This window comes from Aspergillus luchuensis, chromosome 1 (assembly GCF_016861625.1).
Source record: "Aspergillus luchuensis IFO 4308 DNA, chromosome 1, nearly complete sequence".
NCBI lineage: Eukaryota > Fungi > Ascomycota > Eurotiomycetes > Eurotiales > Aspergillaceae > Aspergillus > Aspergillus luchuensis.
The window spans coordinates 964,001-982,212 of record NC_054849.1 but is presented as its reverse complement, the minus strand read 5'-3'; the positions used below and the strand labels follow the sequence as shown (position 1 = coordinate 982,212).

The 18,212-nt window shown below is 50.3% G+C and overlaps 3 protein-coding genes and 2 non-coding genes across 5 annotated transcripts; 2 read left to right on the top strand and 3 right to left on the bottom strand.

The window, feature by feature from the left end:
• Window positions 1–166: 166 nt before the first annotated feature.
• Window positions 167–319, bottom strand: AKAW2_10336S (uncharacterized protein; the record flags this gene model as incomplete). The annotated part of the gene is made up of 1 exon (XM_041686057.1): window positions 167–319. One exon carries the CDS (start codon window positions 317–319, stop codon window positions 167–169), a length of 153 nt encoding a protein of 50 aa, XP_041537056.1.
• A 3,709-nt stretch (window positions 320–4,028) lies between these two features.
• Window positions 4,029–4,238, top strand: AKAW2_10335A (uncharacterized protein; the record flags this gene model as incomplete). The annotated part of the gene is made up of 1 exon (XM_041686046.1): window positions 4,029–4,238. One exon carries the CDS (start codon window positions 4,029–4,031, stop codon window positions 4,236–4,238), a length of 210 nt encoding a protein of 69 aa, XP_041537055.1.
• A 1,875-nt stretch (window positions 4,239–6,113) lies between these two features.
• AKAW2_t10011S lies at window positions 6,114–6,225 on the bottom strand. Its single transcript has one exon. It is a non-coding gene; the product is annotated as a tRNA-Leu (tRNA).
• A 2,882-nt stretch (window positions 6,226–9,107) lies between these two features.
• AKAW2_t10010A lies at window positions 9,108–9,224 on the top strand. Its single transcript has one exon. It is a non-coding gene; the product is annotated as a tRNA-Leu (tRNA).
• A 1,906-nt stretch (window positions 9,225–11,130) lies between these two features.
• On the bottom strand, window positions 11,131–14,479 carry AKAW2_10334S (putative serine/threonine protein kinase (Kin4); the record flags this gene model as incomplete). Its single annotated transcript, XM_041686035.1, has 3 exons — window positions 11,131–12,761; window positions 12,819–13,113; window positions 13,166–14,479. The coding sequence occupies 3 exons, from the start codon at window positions 14,477–14,479 to the stop codon at window positions 11,131–11,133; spliced, it is 3,240 nt and encodes a 1,079-aa protein (XP_041537054.1).
• Window positions 14,480–18,212: the final 3,733 nt, after the last annotated feature.

The window sequence follows — 18,212 nt, the reverse complement described above, 5'->3', positions numbered from 1 at the left end:
AGCAATCAACCCTGGGGCCAGAAACCGTTAGTTCACGAACGTATCCCTTCCCTTTGTGGATGGATCTGGGGCTGGAAGTTAGGCGCGAGTGGATCTTCGGCAACTCACTAACCTGTGGCACCCACCCCCCGGAGGAGGAGGGGGAAAGGGCATAGCATGGAACTATCTAGCCACCGTGGTTAGGGCAGTTGTAGCCCTCTCGGCGGCGGATCTGCTGTCTGACGCCAGTGCAGGAGGTGCCTCGCTTGGCGCAGTAGACGACATCACCCTCAGCGACAGTGCAGCCGCAGTCGTACTTGAAGAAGTACTGAGAGCACATAGTGGCGGCGGGAGGAAGACTGGAGAAGGGACTTGAAACTGGTGGATTTGAAGGTTTTCGTAGAGATGAGCACTTAAAAGCGCGGGAGTAGAAGTAAATAGGAAGTAGAAGATTGTGAGAAGAGATTGACGTTTGAGAAGTTGTGGTCAGGCTGAGCTGAGCTAGCTGGATTGCTTTGCTTTGCTTGATTGCTTTGATGGATTGATGATGGTTCTGATTGTCCGATGGGGGAGTGCGAAGGGGGCTTTAAATAATTGAGGATGCAGTCTCCTGGACTACTGACCGGTAGTGGTGGTGGTAACAAGCGTTGGTACGTCCGTAGGAGGAGCAGTAAGTGTGGTTGTGGTGGTGGTGAGTCTCGAATCAGAATCCCAAATGATAAAGATGACTGCGGTTGACTGTGCCGCAACAACGCCAGTCTACGCCCACAATTGTTCAGTTGGCGTAGGGCCAGTTTGTGACTTAACCCGGCCAATCACGTTTAATGAAAATAATTTTTTCTATGCAAAATTAAATGGCGGTTAAGTAAAAAAAAAATAAAATAATAAAATCATTTGTTGTGTTGTTGTGGCAGTGGTGGTAAGTTCGGGGGGGTTGTGGTGATCACATCGCAGCAAAAAGTGTCAAAAATGAATGGATGGATGACCGTCAGAAGAAGGTTAGGCAAGGAACGGGAAACTAACTACGGCTTGCATCTTGCTTTTTCTTCCTTTCTTTTCCCTGCACTCGGTTCTCTTTTCCCATTTTTTTGGGCTCAGCCCTCCCTCAACACGGACCAATAGAGCCGTTGAACCGGAGAATCCGTTGGTGATTCGATCTACATCACACTCGAATCATCCTTCCAAGTGAATTTTTTAATATAACAGTATCCCAACATATGATTCAGTCTGCATCTGCACCTCAATGCCTTTGGCTTTCCCCATGATGCTCCCCCTCCCTCCCAGCGGACTGGCGGTTATGCGAATCAGAAAGCCTGAGAGCACCCCCATCTGGGATCAGCCTGGGAAGGCATCTTTCCAAGATAGGAAAATGAACGTGTATCTGACTAGCATGGTCATGCATCGGCTGAGAATGATGTGAGCCCCTCGAGGATGGTGGGGGGGTAAAGGAACGCTTTAGACTTCCGCTGCTGCATCATGGGAAGGTTGACATCATCTTCACATCTACATGTCCTTCCTGCGGCAGGGAAAGACCCGTCAGGATATGCAGGCGCAAACCCAACAATCCAATTATCAAATCAGTCCCCGCAGACGACCAACAGTAGTTCGACTGCGAAGGGGGTCATGCTGCAGTCTAGAATGATTCCCGGACCAGAGCATCTGACGAATGCAAGACCAGAGAGGACCAGATCCACTCATCAAGGCGCACATCTGGCGACTGTTCTCTCGCTATCATGTGTCCTCGACACCGGATTGAACGGGAGTGGAGGAACCAGGATTGCCATGGCCACGGGCAGTCCAATATGATCGCGCCGATATCAGAGTTCGGGGAATCACCCCCACCAGCTTGGTCTGACCGTTTGGCACCTGGCGCTGTTTGGCTGGAGAAGGCTGCGCAGGATTAGTTGATCCATGAGCCACCTGCTCCTGTCAGGGGTCGCCGCAGTTCCCAAAAGCGCATCCTTTCCCACGTCAAACATCATCCTGCTGCGGGTCGCTGGGATCAACAAGGTGTGTCAGAGTCCCGGAGCCGACATGCGGAAGCTAAAGAGATGAACATGCAAGAACTGCTGTGCCGTCACAGGCACGTTGGGTCATAGCTCTGACAGTGACCAATGTCTGAGCCCCAGAACCTTGACACAGTTGGTGATATCAGTGACATCCACAAAGCCTGAACACAGAGCCTGACTGCCTTTCCCTCCTCTTGGCTCCAGTTGTTGGGAATAGCTCGGGGGCCAGAAGTTATGCGACATCAGCGCGAGCCAGCAACCGAGCGGTGCTTAGCTTAGTCCCCCATGGGACTGGGGGATTACGGGCGTTGGTGTGATAGTGAGCTAGGTCTGTCTACCATGGCCGAGGCTTACTGGAGTAAATCGGCAGTGCCAGCCAGACCGTCTCCGCCTATCGATTTTCCATGATCAACGACCAGCAGCTAGGCTGAATGGGAAATATCGGGCTGAGGCAGCGAGAACATGGAGTTCACAAGGTCGGCACAGCACTTGCGGCGCTTTTTCCATGGGCCTCTGCATGTTTCACTGAGCCCTTTCTGCCGCTGAGTGGCCGCGCCACTCAGGGCGATACGGCGCAGGGGCCGAAGGCGCTAAAACGGCGACAGTCGACAGGTTTCGACCAGCGGGCACGGCCATCTTTTAGCCGCCGTTGGCTCCCGGGAGGGGGAACGGCGCCGGTGATGGGACCGACGCGCGATGGTTCCTGGCCTGAACCTGGGTTTTGGCCTGTTCCTGAAGGGGGCTTGGTTTTCTAGTCGCTGTGGTTGATTCTTGCGCGCAGCTCATGTCAGCCACGTGATCCCGGGCTCGTTTGAGCCGCTTTGCTTGCTTGGCTTCATACTTCCTTTGATTTTTTTTCCCCCTTCAGAGACTCCCTTCGTCTCGTTCTCACGCCTCGTTTTTATTCCAGGGAGGGGACCTGCTAGTCGCATTAAATTGTCCACTAGTCAGTCCTTTCACTTCAACCCTTTACCATGGAACCCTTCCCCGGACCACCATCTCCGCCCGTCGGGTGTTCCCAGCTTCCCGTTCCCTGAAGCTTCCGACTTCAACACCGTGGTCTAGTCTTCTCCACGAGCAATGCTGTTTTCTAGCGGCTTCTTTGGCTTCTTCCAAGCAAGGGGGGAATGATCCGGCTCATTTCAAATGAGAAGCAGATGTGGCTGCCCAGGTCAAGATTTCGAGGAAGGGAATTCTAGAAGGCGATCTCCGAGGGGAAGCAAGAAGTTGCAGCTGCGGGAAACAACCACGGAATTCCGGGGGGTGGTCATGTGGCCTGGGGAACATAACCAGAAATCCACGGGGAAAGAATAGAAAAAAAAGAATGCGGCGACGACTTGGCAGTCCCGCTTCATTTTCCTCCCCAAGAATGGACCAAAACTCACTATGTTCCTGACGTTGCCTCTTATCGCCTCTTTTCTCCCACGTTCCTCAGAACTCGTCACGGGACGGTTCGGTCTCAATCAATAGTGCCTTGGCCATGGCTCTTGGTTGCTGATCATCCGAGGCTGGGTTCGGAGTCGTGGCGGTCCTGATGCTTGTGTCGGGGACCCCCAGGCCCAGCTCGCCCAACCAGATCGTCCACCGCATCCTGCTCGGGTATGACTATTGCCAGAGCCAAGATATGCAAAGGAAGGGGGGATTTTCAAGGATGACGTTCTCAGCCCCTCCTTTGTGATAGTCCGTTTCGCAGGCATGTGAATTACAGCGTGTCCCCGGTCCACCGTCGGGTATGAGGAATAGGCAAGCCACTGCTTGTCCCTCCACTTATCTGCTTTCTGCAGCTGGGCTAGAATCGGTAGCTCGCCTGATCGACACCATCTCCGGTCAACCCCTCTTCCCTGCGATAATGGCTTGGCTGAGCTCTGCCATAGCTATATAAGGGTGGCCGATTCCAGCCGATGAAGTGCTCATCCATCCTCTTTCTTCCAAGCAACTCTGCAAGAAAAGCTCTCTCTCTACTTGATTCCAAGTCACTTCAAGACTCTACCATTTCATCTACTTCCAAAGACTCCTTGTCCGACTCATCCATCAAACACCATGTACTCCTACACCCCCACCTCCAAGTTCCTTGTCCTGGCCCCTACCGAGACGGCTCCTCTCTCTGCCTCGACACAGGTTCGTGAGCGCTCCAGCAGCCAGTCCTCTACGGCCAGCGGAACCACCCAGCGCCCTGGATTCAGTCGTCTCCCCAGCGGCTTCCTCTACCTGGGTGTCGACACTCGCGACGCCGCTTCGCCCAGCAACTAAGCTTCTGGCAATAGAAGCAGTTTCAATTCGACGAATCGCGCTGGACACGATTTCCTTGCCTCGCACCTCATCGTCTGACGGGGACCAAAGTCTCACCCCGCAGACCGAAGGAAGATCACTACTAGTTCTTGTCATGAATATCTGACGTTATTGGATGAGCGACCATTCGGGGGAAACGAAGTGCGGGGCCCGATGTTTTCTTTTTTTGGGGGGTTGCAAGATTCATTGCTTTTGCTTTTACCAATATTACTCTACGCCAAGTCTACATCTCATGTTCATAGCCTCTTGCACAATCACAATGATACCATACTCCTTGCCTGGGCCGCGCTGCCCAGACAATCCTGAATGACTGCCAAGGTCCATTGATATGTGCCAAGCATTGTGCCATCAGATAAACCGCAGTTCCTGTTGCACAGCCAAGCAATGATAGATTCTGCCGATCAACCCTTTTTGGACCTGCCAAGCCAGCGTGACCCCTTGAATGATTTGCCTTGTAGTCTACAGTGTAAGATAAGAAGGGAGAAAAGAAAAAGTAAACATGAGGAGCAGCTGAACCCTGAACCTAGTAGTAGTCCTGAAATTAGTTAAATTAAACATGGCTGCACACCGTACGGCGTACTCCGTCCATGCGTCGGAGTAAAAGGGCCCGACAGGGTTCCAGAGATAACTAGTGGCCATGGCAGCTAGCAGATATGCTATCTAGACCAGACCAGACCAGAACGGCGCGATCTCAGATCTAGCCCCAGCCCCAGCCCCAGCCCCGGTGACAACTTGCAGTATGGATGTGCTGGTCACGGGGTCTGCACAGAACTGCAACTTGCCTCTCCGGATGCTGAGATACGTACATCCGCGGGCTGCTGCACCCAACTCAGCCCAACTCCCACACCTCTTGCTATGAAGTAGGATAATTCATTATTTATTGTTACTGACCTTCTTTTTTTCCTTGGTTTGTTCATCTATCTATACGATGATTCCACCAATGCTATATTCCTATTACCAAATCGAGTAAACTCACGCACGCACCCATCTAAGCATAATACCCATCTGCTATAGTAATATTGATAACGAGTTATATCATATGTCTAATGGTGATACACACCTTCAATGTCCTCCTTATCATCCCACTGACCACCCCCCTTCCTTCTCTAACCGAGCCCACACCTACATACATACTACATACACATTACAGAAACAAATGCATCCGGATATGCATGTCCGCGTACGTCTGCACACCGGACTTGGCTGTCCATGACACATACTACTGACATACTTGGATATTCCAGTCTACCTTGGGGGTTGTACTCCATGATTGGAAGAGCTTATGTTTACGAGACTATACTACGGAGTAAATAACCCTTTTATCCGAGCTACGACCCTCCCCTTCCCCTCGGATTTGATTGTCATTATGCAGGATGATGGACAAATGGATGGATGGACGGACGGTGTTTCACCGAGATGATCATCTATTACTTGCTTTTCTTCCTGATTCTGCTTGATTCGTTTGCTTTCCTCCTGTAGAGAATTTCCGGTCGGTGAAGGCAGCTAGTTAACTATTGATGGGATGATATGACCTAAGAAATAAGTAGGTTTTTTTTCTAGTATTATTGTCGTTTTGGACTGGATGATGGTGTGGTGTGGTGGGGGAGGGTAACGCTTATGCTTACTTATGGTTATGCTTACGCTCATGTTAAGGTTTATGTCCGTGGCTGGCTGGCTGGAAAGAGTGTTTTTGTTTTCGCAAAAGGAAAAAATAAAAAATGATGATGACAATGGCAAATGTAGAAAGGATTAACAGCCACGCCATCTCCATCCACCCCACGTCAACAATAAGACATATCATATCGATCGGTGTGGGAAAGTGCAAAAAAAAGGAAATGACAAGAGTGGGATTCGAACCCACGCCATCTTACGATGATCAGGAAGCTGTGAAGCTGGGTATTAAGGTGGACCTTAACCTGACGCCTTGGACCAACTCGGCCATCTTGCCTTGTTCATGTAATATTCTCTGATTTAATGTATTATTCGTGAGTTAGAGAGTAAACTGGGGCAGACCCTTACCATCATTGACTTGTTAACCCTCCGGTTTCGATAGTCCAGACTAGTCTGCTGGATAGTACAGCCCGAGTTGCGTGATTCGCGCTAGTTTCACATTAGGATCCACTGCGATTGTATCATCTCTTGGGGTCGGAGTCGGATGTTCAATCGGTGTTTCGGACTAGTAGTTTACTACCAACTTGACATCCCGTCTGTGAAATATTTATGTTCATGATGTTAGTTGGAGCGCGATGGTCGCAAGCATGATGGTCAGCAACATTAGCTCATACTAGTCAATAAGTAGTATCTGTCTGGTTTCATCGCTGCCATGCAAGCGACTGCTCTTAGTGCTCTGTAGTGGTTTGAATATAGCCGAAGTCTCGCAGATCCAGGGTGTGATTGGTGCAAAGAGCCGAGATGTTCTACCGGGATAGGATCAGACGCACCATCTACTGTCAGGTGAGCTTGTTAGTATATCGCTAGTTTAAGGCTGTGTAGTACGGAGTATAAGAGATTCTAATTATACTTCAATAGCTAATTATCTACTCCGAACAGCCTGATTGAATGGCGCTAAACGTTACGCCTACCAGGGTCATTCCTTCGCAACGGCTTCGGATGCGGCTCAAGTAGGGCTTGACGAAGCTTCGTGTATGTATGAGCGGCCATGTGAATTTTGTACAGCTGAGTGATGTGATATCTGCCGTCACTGGTTTCTGTAGTGATACACTTCCTCTCTATTTCCTCTTACTGCTTCACCGTGTTGAGATAGCATTCATTTCGTATTCAGTTCGTATTCACAGCATTGTATACAGATTCACATGGTGTGGTCCGGATTCACGACCAATCGCTGCTCGGTCTTGTAGTATATGAACAGCCATTTTCCTCTCGCCTCTCGTGTTTTTTCCCCCTATTATCTCTCTTGTCTCCTTAGGAAATCATCCTCTGCTCAATAAAGTCTATCTACCAGTATCTTCACTCGATTCGTTAGGCCATCTGGCTAGAAAGAGTACATACGATGACTGACATCTCTTATAAATATGATATATGACTATACCATATACAATGAATTGCTCATAATTTTAAGCTACTATCCTTGCTTTGCTATGGTGTTACTCTCACCAGCGAGTGCCTGGAGTAATCGGTACTACCTTGATCCAACCCCAAGCGGTCGAATACATAATTAAAGTATTCGCATGTCCGAAAGAGACACTTCAAACCAAGACAAAGAAGGGATAGGCGTTTTAGCTATCTAAAACAACGACATCTGCTAAAAAAAAAGGCCAAAAAAGTCTGTAGTCTTCCTGCTTGGAGCTGGTGAGACGGCCCCGCCAAGAGTGCATATGCTGACGTTTGCTCCAGCACTAGGAAATGGCGTTATGCCGCTCATCTTATTCCCCCGCGTATGCCTTTGCCAATAAGGCATCGAAACTTGCTAGACGACTGTTCTAGCCGTTATGCTGTAGCCAAGGCTATCGCTGCGTCAGCACCCCTCATATAATATCTGGTCGGCGATACTATCAACAAAGCTGAAAGAAACACCAGAATGGCTGAAGCGTGATTACCCGTCCTGTAGTCGATTTCACAACAGCAGAACGTATGGCCAGGCTATCAAATCGACCCTTTTCTGGGAGTTCATATCTCCAGGTATCGGCTGACGGGCTGAAATGAATACTTGTTTATGATATCTACCTGTCATGATATGGCGAGCTCGGGTTACGGGAGCAAAGACCAGGCAGGTCTGTTGGGTCAGCTTCCAGGTATTACTTGGATGGACTCGGTCTTTCGAAGTATTACTTTGTTGCCAGGGTACATACTAGCAGCATTGGTCGAATGCCGTCTGTGGCTGCAAAACTTATATGAAACATCTCGAAATACATGTCTCAGAGCACAAGGTAAAGAACTTCCTCAAGTGGCACGAATAATTATCTTTTGGGACATAGGGAAGAGGACTATGGCGAGATCGTCAAAGTCATGGGCTGCTCGAAACAAATTAATAGCATGTTTAATCAACACTCATTAAACCACTTGCAAACTTTGACAGCTGACGAAAGAATACACGTTTGGCTCCGAAGTCATTCTATGCATAGAATGAACGACATTTAAAGCAAAACACGAATCTGGAATGCTACAGTCGCACCCACAGACGACTATATTATTCCACGAATGAAGACGGCAATGCAGAAGAGGGCACCTTATCAAGAAACTTAGTAGTAACCCTTACTACACGGCACATGGCCACAACCATCAGACTCTTCCAGCCCTTATCTGCCCGTTTTACTGGTTTACCAAGTACCCTCCCTGAACTCCAACATCCAATATTCCTCTTCTTCCCTCGTTTCATGTATGGCCAGTCATACCTGGAATGAAGCGATGCGGAACGCTGTAGCCGCCACACTGACCACCACAAGAAGATTATAGAGCATATTGGGGACAATGGGCGAAGCCACTCGCTTCTGTGTATTCTAGTAATAAATATCAGATGATATGCAAAGATAGTTCTGCATCTTCGGTTAGTGGGGTTGCTATTAACCTCTATCAACCATGGTCTTGATATAAATCTCTAAGCATTACGATCTGGATCATATATCATACTATTACCACTTACCAAAGCAATAAATGAAACTCCCCTCCCATACTCTACTAGTAGTAACTAAATAACCCTAAGCTACTTACCCTAACATACTTACAACACCGACAAATCCTTCCCACCACTAACCCAACCCACAACCACCTTATCTAGAACCGACTATATTACATGTATACAACACTACAAGTTACACACCTTCCTACGTTTAGACTCATATAGCATAAACCAGCACCGGAATTTCATCTCAAGGCAAGATGGCCGAGTTGGTCCAAGGCGTCAGGTTAAGGTCCACCTTAATACCCCAGCTTCATTCAAAGCTTCCTGATCATCGTAAGATGGCGTGGGTTCGAATCCCACTCTTGTCATATCTTTTTGCTGTTTAAACATACCGTCACCACGGACTGACTACTGAGTGTGTATTATTCTGTTTTCATGTCCATTGGTTATTTATTCACTTTTATTTTATTTTCATTTCCGAACTCTTGCCGATGGGCTTTTAGTAGATAGATAGATGCATGGCTTATCTCATTGTGCTATTCCAGGTCACATATTATCTATCATACATCGCGTCTAGTCTAACACCTGGAAATGGTAACGTGTCTTGTGAGCAATCAGTAACTAAGTAGATAGATACATAAATGCCGTGGGGGTTAGTTAGAAGTTAGTTAGTTAGTTAGTTACTCGCAAGGCTGACTGACTGACATACATCACATCACATCATTCACACATACACAACACACACCCTCATCACTATCCACACCAACCACACTAACATACACGATGCATCCACCATCCCAACGAAACACCACCACGTTGGGGTCCAGAATTTATAATTGTTATCACCAATTTACCAACAACGTGCCTCCTAAAATCTGATCTACTCAGTACTAGCAGCTAGTGCTCGACAGTTCAGCCAGGGTATGAAGCAAGTAGATAAATGCCGCAAAGTATTAAACTAAAACTAACAGCATGAGACCCGGTCCAGATGGACTAAGCGAACATGCAAAGTAAGCACAGCGGTTGTTTCAGATATAGTTCAAGTCAGAGACGGCAATCGACTTACTGTACTCACTCACTCACTCACAGACCACATGCAAATAAGACGGGCCACTGGCTGCATGATCATCGTTATCGCTGGGTCTATCTAGTTAGTTGGTTTCAGGTACAGCCTCAGCTGAGAGTGTCATCTGCAGATGTTGAGATAGTGGGGATGAAAAGAGGGGTAGAGGACAAGACAAGGATACGTCTAAGCCACGACTCCGTTTCATTCTTTCTACTTCTTCGATGGGCTGAAGTTGGCTGCAGCTACGGCTACTATCAATAGATGCGGGCAAATAGATGGGGTATCCGCTCACGCTAGACAGGGATTCTGCAAAGCCCCAATTACTATCAATCAAGGGTTGTGGATCACACTATACTCTGAATTGTGGCCCCCAAGGGCATGATGTTATGGAAATAGATGCTAGGGTAATCGACATGCGCTCAATGCACTGGTAATGCTCCAACCAAGTCATCCTCACCACCGGTTCAAAACAAATACCACATCAAAATCGACAGAGGCCGGGTTGTGTGATCACAAGAAACATATTAAATTAACCACAAAATAATCCTGATCAATAGGAATGTAAATAGCCGTAGCACACCAAGGACACCACGTCCGAGAAGAAGTAATGTAGAGAAAAAAAAAAGCGCAATAATCAATGGGGGAGTCAGAAAAAAAATCAATTTACAATCAGTACTATAGTGACAGGGAAAGGAAAACGAGAATTTGAACAAAGGAAATAAGGCTTTATGGAAAACAGGGGAAATTCGAATGCGAGATAGGGATATGTATGCGGGAACAAACGGTTGCTGGTACAATGCGAGGACAATTCGATAGCTGCAAGCAACAGAAGGGACGAATTTTGCGTGGGTATCACGGGGGTATCCAATTAACCATTTTGCTCTTCAATGCCGATTTCCAAGAGCTGGTCGCCTCAAATGCCACCTCAAACAAGAGGCTCCAATCGAGACCCGTCATTCCGTCGAACCCGTCCTCACTTCGAGAGGATCCTGGGTCTGCGGCGAATGCCAGAGCACCTGCGTCGCCTTCCTGGGCATTGCCATACGTTCAATTCCCGAATCGCAAGCAGGTAATGAGACGGGGACTGCTTGTCATTCGTCATTGTTCGACCGCGGTAACCAATTCTACACTGACCGGCTAAGTCGCGTTCAGTGTGTTGTATTGTGACAAAATATTAGAAGATGAGCTCCAAGACCAAGAATGCCAGCCTATCGGTCATCGCCGGCTCTCGACTTGGCTCGCCGACGGAAGAAATCCATTACTTTTCTGGCGGCGCCAGAGCTGCCAGGCCGGTGCGCCAAGTCGCGTTCGTACTCGTAGGCGTCTGCGAACTTCCGGTGGTTCTTGGGTAAGACGCCAGTCCCTCGCCCAGGTCGACCAGCCTGCATTGACGGCCGTAGAGTCTTATCGTACGGGGCGGAGTATTCCTCGTAGTGGTTGGGTGCCGAGTGGTTGGCGTACTGGTTGCGATAATAATGATCATTCTCATTCTGATACACTTGCTCGGCCGAGGTCGCGCTGTAAGAGGTCGGCTGGTATATTCCAGACTGGTTCGAGTGTAGTACGGCAAATTGTTGGTCAATCCGGGCCTGGTAGTTGATGGGTTCGTCCTGGGTCAGGATTTCGTCTCCCGGAGCACCCTCAGGCGCCGCTCCGATGGCATCCTGTGTCCCATAGCTTGCAGCGCGCGAACGCGCCTGCATTGCGCTGGTCGACGGACGTGGTTCGACCCGGTTTTCCGTCGAACGGTCTGTTTGCGACTCTTCATCGGGAGTTTGCGATCTGCTGGAAGAGAATCCCTTCAGGGAGAATGACGGCGGTAGGAATGAGAACCTTCGAGGCCGGCCTTCCGCGCCAGATTCACTAGTCTTGCGGTTATATCCATATTGCATGGAGCGTCGCGAATCCATCGACATCCGGGTGTCATCCCCCCCGTATGGTTCCTTCATACTCGTAGGCGGATAACGCTTGCCATTCTTCTGTCGAGGACCGCTACCCTGTCCTCCCCGCCCTCCGAAAATGGAACCAGAGCGGCCAAACAGCTTCTCGCCAATGCTTGATACCGTGTTGGATCGCTTGTGGCCCTTCGGGGGCTCTTGTCGGGGTGTCGTGTTGAACTTGGCCGGTAGTTGCTGTGTACTTGGTTGACCAATGGACTGTTGGGACGACGAGTCTTGCTGGAGAGGGGCGGAGATAACGTATTGCTTGCTCTTGGGCTGTGCGAGCCGACCCTGGGCGTTCGTAGCGGCCACAGTTGGCGCAACCGGCTGTCCATAAGAGCCTCGTGATGGCAAACGACCGGCGTTGAACGAGGCCATGGAGCCGCCGGTAGTGGGGCGGGTGGCATGGGTCGCAGATGTTGGTGCCGTCCCAGTGAGCGCAGAAGTATCGGACGTTGAGCGAGGCAAGTGCCCAGGAGCAGGTGCCGGCGCCGGGCCAGCGGCTGCCTTTGGCTCTCCAGTCCGCACGTTGGACGCGCCAGACATATCACGGGCCAGGGTGCCCGAAGGCATATTAGGCACGATGGGCCGACTATTTGACCTGGCTCTCGTCGGTCGAGGCTCCGACGGCCCAGCTGGCTCCGCGATACCTGCATCCACTCCGGTAGGGGGGACCTCGCCCCGCGCAGTTTGAGACTGAGGTGCAACATATTCGACCTGCACGGTTCGTCGTTTGGTGTCTCGAGGAGTCTTGGACCGTTCGGCGGCCTGCTCTTGGGAAATGTCTCCTGCATGGTGGATCAGTCCTCCCACCGAGGGAACAGGGCTATTGTTGTATGTCTTCGGAGGCTCCCGAACGGATGCGCTGCGTGCCAGCGACGGCACTTCCTTGTGCGGTTCTGCCCGAGACACCGGGTTAGTGACAGAGCCTGCAGGATTCCTGGCGAGATCCATACCCTGAGTGACGGTGGTTGTGGCAATGTCCGCAACCTTGGTCGTGCTGCTCGTGATGTGGGAAACAATATGCGAGTACTCGCTGAGCCAGCTGTGCCGGGCCACCTCAAACAGGTCTGCACGCTTCCGAGGATCAGGCACCAATATCCGCCGCAGAAGATCGCGAGCGTGGGGGGTCACATATTCCGGGAATGTAAGAGGGGTAGTGACAATGTACTTGTACAACAAGTTGATGTTATCACCGTCCGGGTTCGCCGGGTCATCATCGAAGGGCAAATATCCCGCGAGCATAGCATACTATGAATCAATTAGCGCGGTGCAATGACTATGATACGAGAGGATCACTCACCAAAATCACACCACAGCTCCACACATCGACCTTGCGCCCAGTGTATAGCGAGTCGCTGACCACGAGCTCCGGCGCGGCATAACAAGGACTTCCACAACTGGTCTGCATCAGATCACCTCGCCTCAAACCCTTGGCATTGGGCCTGTCCAAGCGCATCCGCTTAACGAATTCCTTGTTCGTCAGGTTATATTCGATCTCATCACCCAATTCGTCCATGGGGTCGAACGTATTCGCAAAGCCAAAATCGGTGATAATGATGTTGCGATTCCGGTCCAGCAACAGGTTCTCCAGTTTCAAGTCACGATGGACAATACCCTTCTTGTGAAGATACCCCACACCCGAAACGAGTTGCGCAAACAGGCGACGAGCGGCATTGTCCTTGAGGTACCGATTGTTCAGAATATGGTCAAAGAGCTCACCCCCAGAGGCGTACTCCATGATAATACCGATGTGACGGTCCGTCTCGACCATCTCGTGGAGCCGAACGATGTTCGGGTGAGCGAGGTCGCGCAAAATTGAGATTTCGCGGTAGATCTTGGGTAACCGGCTAGGATTTGACCCAAGAGACTCCCTGCGGATGAGCTTGATGGCTACCTGTATGGTGCCGTCTCTCTTCCACCCCAATTTCACTTTGCCAAACTCGCCCTCACCCAGCGTCTGCCCAAGAATGTACTGGCCAAACGTCGTCTCCTTGCGCTTGACAGCATGATCCGAGTAGTCGTGCCGGCTTCGTAGTCCACCTCGACCTCCATCATCCACACCATCGCTTCCTACCAAGCCCAACCCGGATGCTGGAGCGCTCTCCGTCGATGGGGATACCGACGAGCCGGCCTGCCGGACCTGCTCCCGTTCGATGTCCACAGACGGATCACTCACCAGGACCTGATTGAGTACTGCGCTGGACTCCTTCTGTAGCTCGCCCTGGCCTGCATAACCTTCCATGTTATCCTCCGAAGACGGTGCCCCCGGCGCGTGGGAGCTCGGACCCTGCGGGTATTCCTCGGGCATGTTCACCGGGCGAAGTTGGCTGTCCTCCCCCTTCCTCTCACGGTGGCTTGCACTCCGGTCATCGGCTTTGTTCTTTCCGTGACGAGAACTCGAGGACTTTTCGGCGGAGGATGAGGAGGGTTTTGCACTCGAACCATGGTGACCGCGGTGAGTTGACGATGTCCTCGGCGGCGGGACGGGCGGAGCACCCAGTAGGTCGGGATAAACGGGAGAGCGGTTGTTGTCCTGCTCGGACGGCGCTGCGGGTGTCAAGGCTGGGGATGCATGGGTGGTGAGCGGCAAGGACTGCGATTGGGAGTCGTTCATAGCCGAAAGAAGCTGTCAGGACCGAAGAGGAGGCTAGCTGCTGAGCCGTTAGCACTACACGGATTGCGCTGTGTGACGCTCCATCGCGGCGACTGTCGCGGCGATGCTGACAGCGGAGTTGCGGGCGCATATTTCGGAATGACGGAGCTGGAGGGGGAGGAATGTGGACAGGAGCAGCCACGGGGGAGGGGCAGACCAATGTGGAATCTCGGCCAACAGTGTAGGGCAGCACGTCACATACCTTCGTTTATTGAAGACGCAGCAGAGCCTTTGAGATGAGGACTGCTGCGTTTGCGGTCCGGGACAGCCTCTTCAGGCAGACGCGAGACGGCAGATGAGCGATCACCTCGGTTCGCTCTGATGGAGCAATTGCGATCGGCGAGCTGAAGTCCGACACGTCCAAGCCCTCCAGAGGGAGATAAAAGAGGACGTCGTTGTTTTTCTTTTTTACTATCTGTTTGTGGGGGGGAGACAGTGACCGATCAATCCGGAGCTAAAGGGTTCCGGTCGGGCAGCTGAGCTGTTGTCTCTCGAGTCAGTCTCAGTCATCGGAGGTCCCATTCGAACCACCGATAAGGGATGAATGGTTTAGGGAAACAACTGACAGGGTAACTGGGTCACCGACAAAAGCAGAAAGATGTTGGTATAAAGGACACCAGGTCGATTAGAAGCAGCAGAATATTAGTGCAAAGCGACGTCGGCGAAAATAAAGAAGAGGAAGCTAGTCAATACTCGCGTTTGTCAAAGAAACGCATAAGCTGCTGCTTGTTGTGGATTTTGAATTTTCTTTCTTTTTTTTTCTTTTTTTGATTTCTTGCGAACCCCTGGTAATATTGATGGATCGCAGCAAGAAGGGGGGAAATATCTGCACTGCAGAATTGACTCTTGGACCTTGGCCTCTTCCCACGAGTAATGGCTACCCAGGTGGGTAATGGGTTGAAGAGGGAGGGGGGGGGGAAGAGAGTCTGCGGCTCGAGAGATTGAGGAATTGGAGATCGGAGGGACGAGACCGACGCGGGCGGGAAGGGGAGAGCAGCAGCAGCCTCGGGAGAGACGCGAAATTAACCACCACGAGCCACTTTTTTACTTTAGCACGATGGACAGTCGACGACGGGAAAGCTCGCTTTCGACCTTTTCCCAGTTACGGCACCAATTTCAACACTTCCGAGGGAATTGACAAGGCAGAGTGTATGCTACTTTGAATAGCATGATCAACAGGGAAGGGGAAATTGGGGAGAGGAGGAGGGGGGTGATGGAAGGGAAGAGGGAAGAGCGAAGATGCAGCAACACGCAGCAAGCCAGCAGCCAGCAGTAGTTGCTTGAGCAGCGGTAGCAGTAGCGTCGCGACAAGAGGGGTGCTTGAAGCCTGGTGTGGAGTTGTCGTCCGTCTCTGGATCGGGGAGCGGACAGGGGGGGCGCGGCGCGAGGGGAGCAGGAAGACCGGCGGGATCAAAGGACCCAGGGGGGGGGCGTCTAAAAGGAAGAGGATCCCGAAACGAAGGCAAGAAGCAGAAAATACAAGTGAAGAGAACAAGAATCGAATGAAACCAGAACAAAAAAGAACAAAGGGAACAAGAGAAGAGGAAGAGGAAGAGGATGGAGGGAAAGAGATGATGATGGGAAAGAAGAGAGAAGGGGAGGAAGAGATGGCGGTGGTAAGTGTGAAGTCGTAGCAATACGAATAAAAATAATAATAATAATAAAAATAATAAAAGTAATAATTCTGATAATGCTAGTTAGTCGACTACTACTAGATACAGCTAATTAAGCCAGGTATTATTATTATTATTGCCCTCCTGCGAACGATGAACACCCACCCAAGCACTCTGACGGGGCCACCTGCTAAGTACTATCTGCTAACTGCTAACTACTTCATATCTGGTTAGTGAACAAATTGACCTGGTTACCTCGTGTCGGGAAGTACGTAGCAGAAATGTCAAGTATAGAAACGAGGTTCCCACCTTAGTAGTTGGGGAGCCAGAGAAATAGCAGAACAAATAATTCCAAGGCGAGTCGCGAGAGAAGGAACGGGCAACCAGTCCGTCAACCAGCATTTGCTTTGCGTTGCTTTGCTGTGCTGGCTGGGGAAAGCAAAAAGCGGGTCAACGGGTCGGATCTCTTTGCCAGGAATAATCATCGCCGCCCCGATTTAAAATCATAAACAAGTTGCCAGAAGTTAAAGCAAGCGCAACATGGCAGTCGAGAAAAGAAAAGAAAAAGTAGGAAGAAAAAGGAATAAACCAACAGGTTGATGACAGATGAAATTAAATCAAAGACAGCCCGATCTTTGCTTGAAAACCAAATATCTATTTAAGATATTCATATCTCAACCTCAACCTACATTTCCATAAGAGACCTACATACAGAACCACATCAAAAACAGCTGCATTGGGGGACCTCGGAAATATTGGGAGGAGCGAGGGATGTGACTGGACCATGGAAACCTTGAATACGGACGGAGGAGTGGGCTTCAATTGGGAAAACCCGACTGACTCTAGAACGTTAGTGGGGATGACCGCCTTCCCTGGCTACCTAATGTAATGTAATCCATGATGCACCGATATCCTCACGAGGTGGTGACGAAATGCTTTTTTGTTTTTCTTTTTCCTCTTCCTCTTCCTGTTCCCTCACTTTCTCCTTCGGTTTCCTTCTTGGATGCAAAATGGGGCAGAAAGAGGGCGCAATGGACGCCCGATCCAGACGAGAACCACTTAAACAAGGGCCTGAACGTGGGTGTTGTCCCTTGCCTGGTTCGACCGGCCGTTGGGATTCTCCTTCTGAGTCTGGTCATTCGTCCGGATGGGCGATCATGTACCTTATGTAGTAGTGTTCACTAGAACCGAACTATCTACTATGTACTCACTTGGTGTGCCAGTTTATGCGTGCTTTTCTGTCGATTACCACTATAATAAAACAAGCGGCCCTCGTATACCTGATTTGAGTCTTGCGCAGTGGTCATAATCAGCCGACACCACCACCTTCATCCCAGCTGCCAGCTGCCAGCTTCCCAGCACACCACAGCCAGACCGACAGACCAGAGAGAGAATAGACCAGAGACCAAGTGAGCATGAGAAGGCGCCAAGTCATCAGGGGCATCGAACCACTGTTTCAAGCCGGCACGAAAAAAGTCGCTACTGGAGCCGCTGGGGCAGCCGATCGTCATTACGGCGACTAACCGGGCAGTCATCGTCTGCGCCCAACTGCTGATTGGCTGTCCGGAAGATTACCGTCCTGGACACCTCAGGTACCGCCGGTCACGCCGCCCACTGGTACCTGCCTTAGGTACCACCGCCTAGCAGGGGACTTACAGTAGTCTGTTTTGCTGGTTTGCTGTTTTAATTGTTATTCGACTTGTTATTATGATTTCCTCTCAGAATCTACTACTACTGACTGGGCTTCATGAACTCCCGATCGCTACCAAATCTAATTAACTCAACTAAACGAACTTAAATCACATACACGTCAATGGATCATACCTGTCCCTGATTAAAAATAAAAAAAGCCCCCAACCACAGCGCTTAATACATCTACGTGCTCCTCTTCTTCCTCGGGTCCTGCCCCATCCTTGACCCTTGGATATCCTATCCACGGTAGGGATAACCGCCATCCCTGGAGTTGTCCTTCTTACCATGATCGGTACTCCAATTAATTGCCCCCCAAGGCCGAGCTTATTTAATGCTGGGGCACTATGAACATACCTCATTCCTTTTTTATCCCTTGGATGATGGATCAT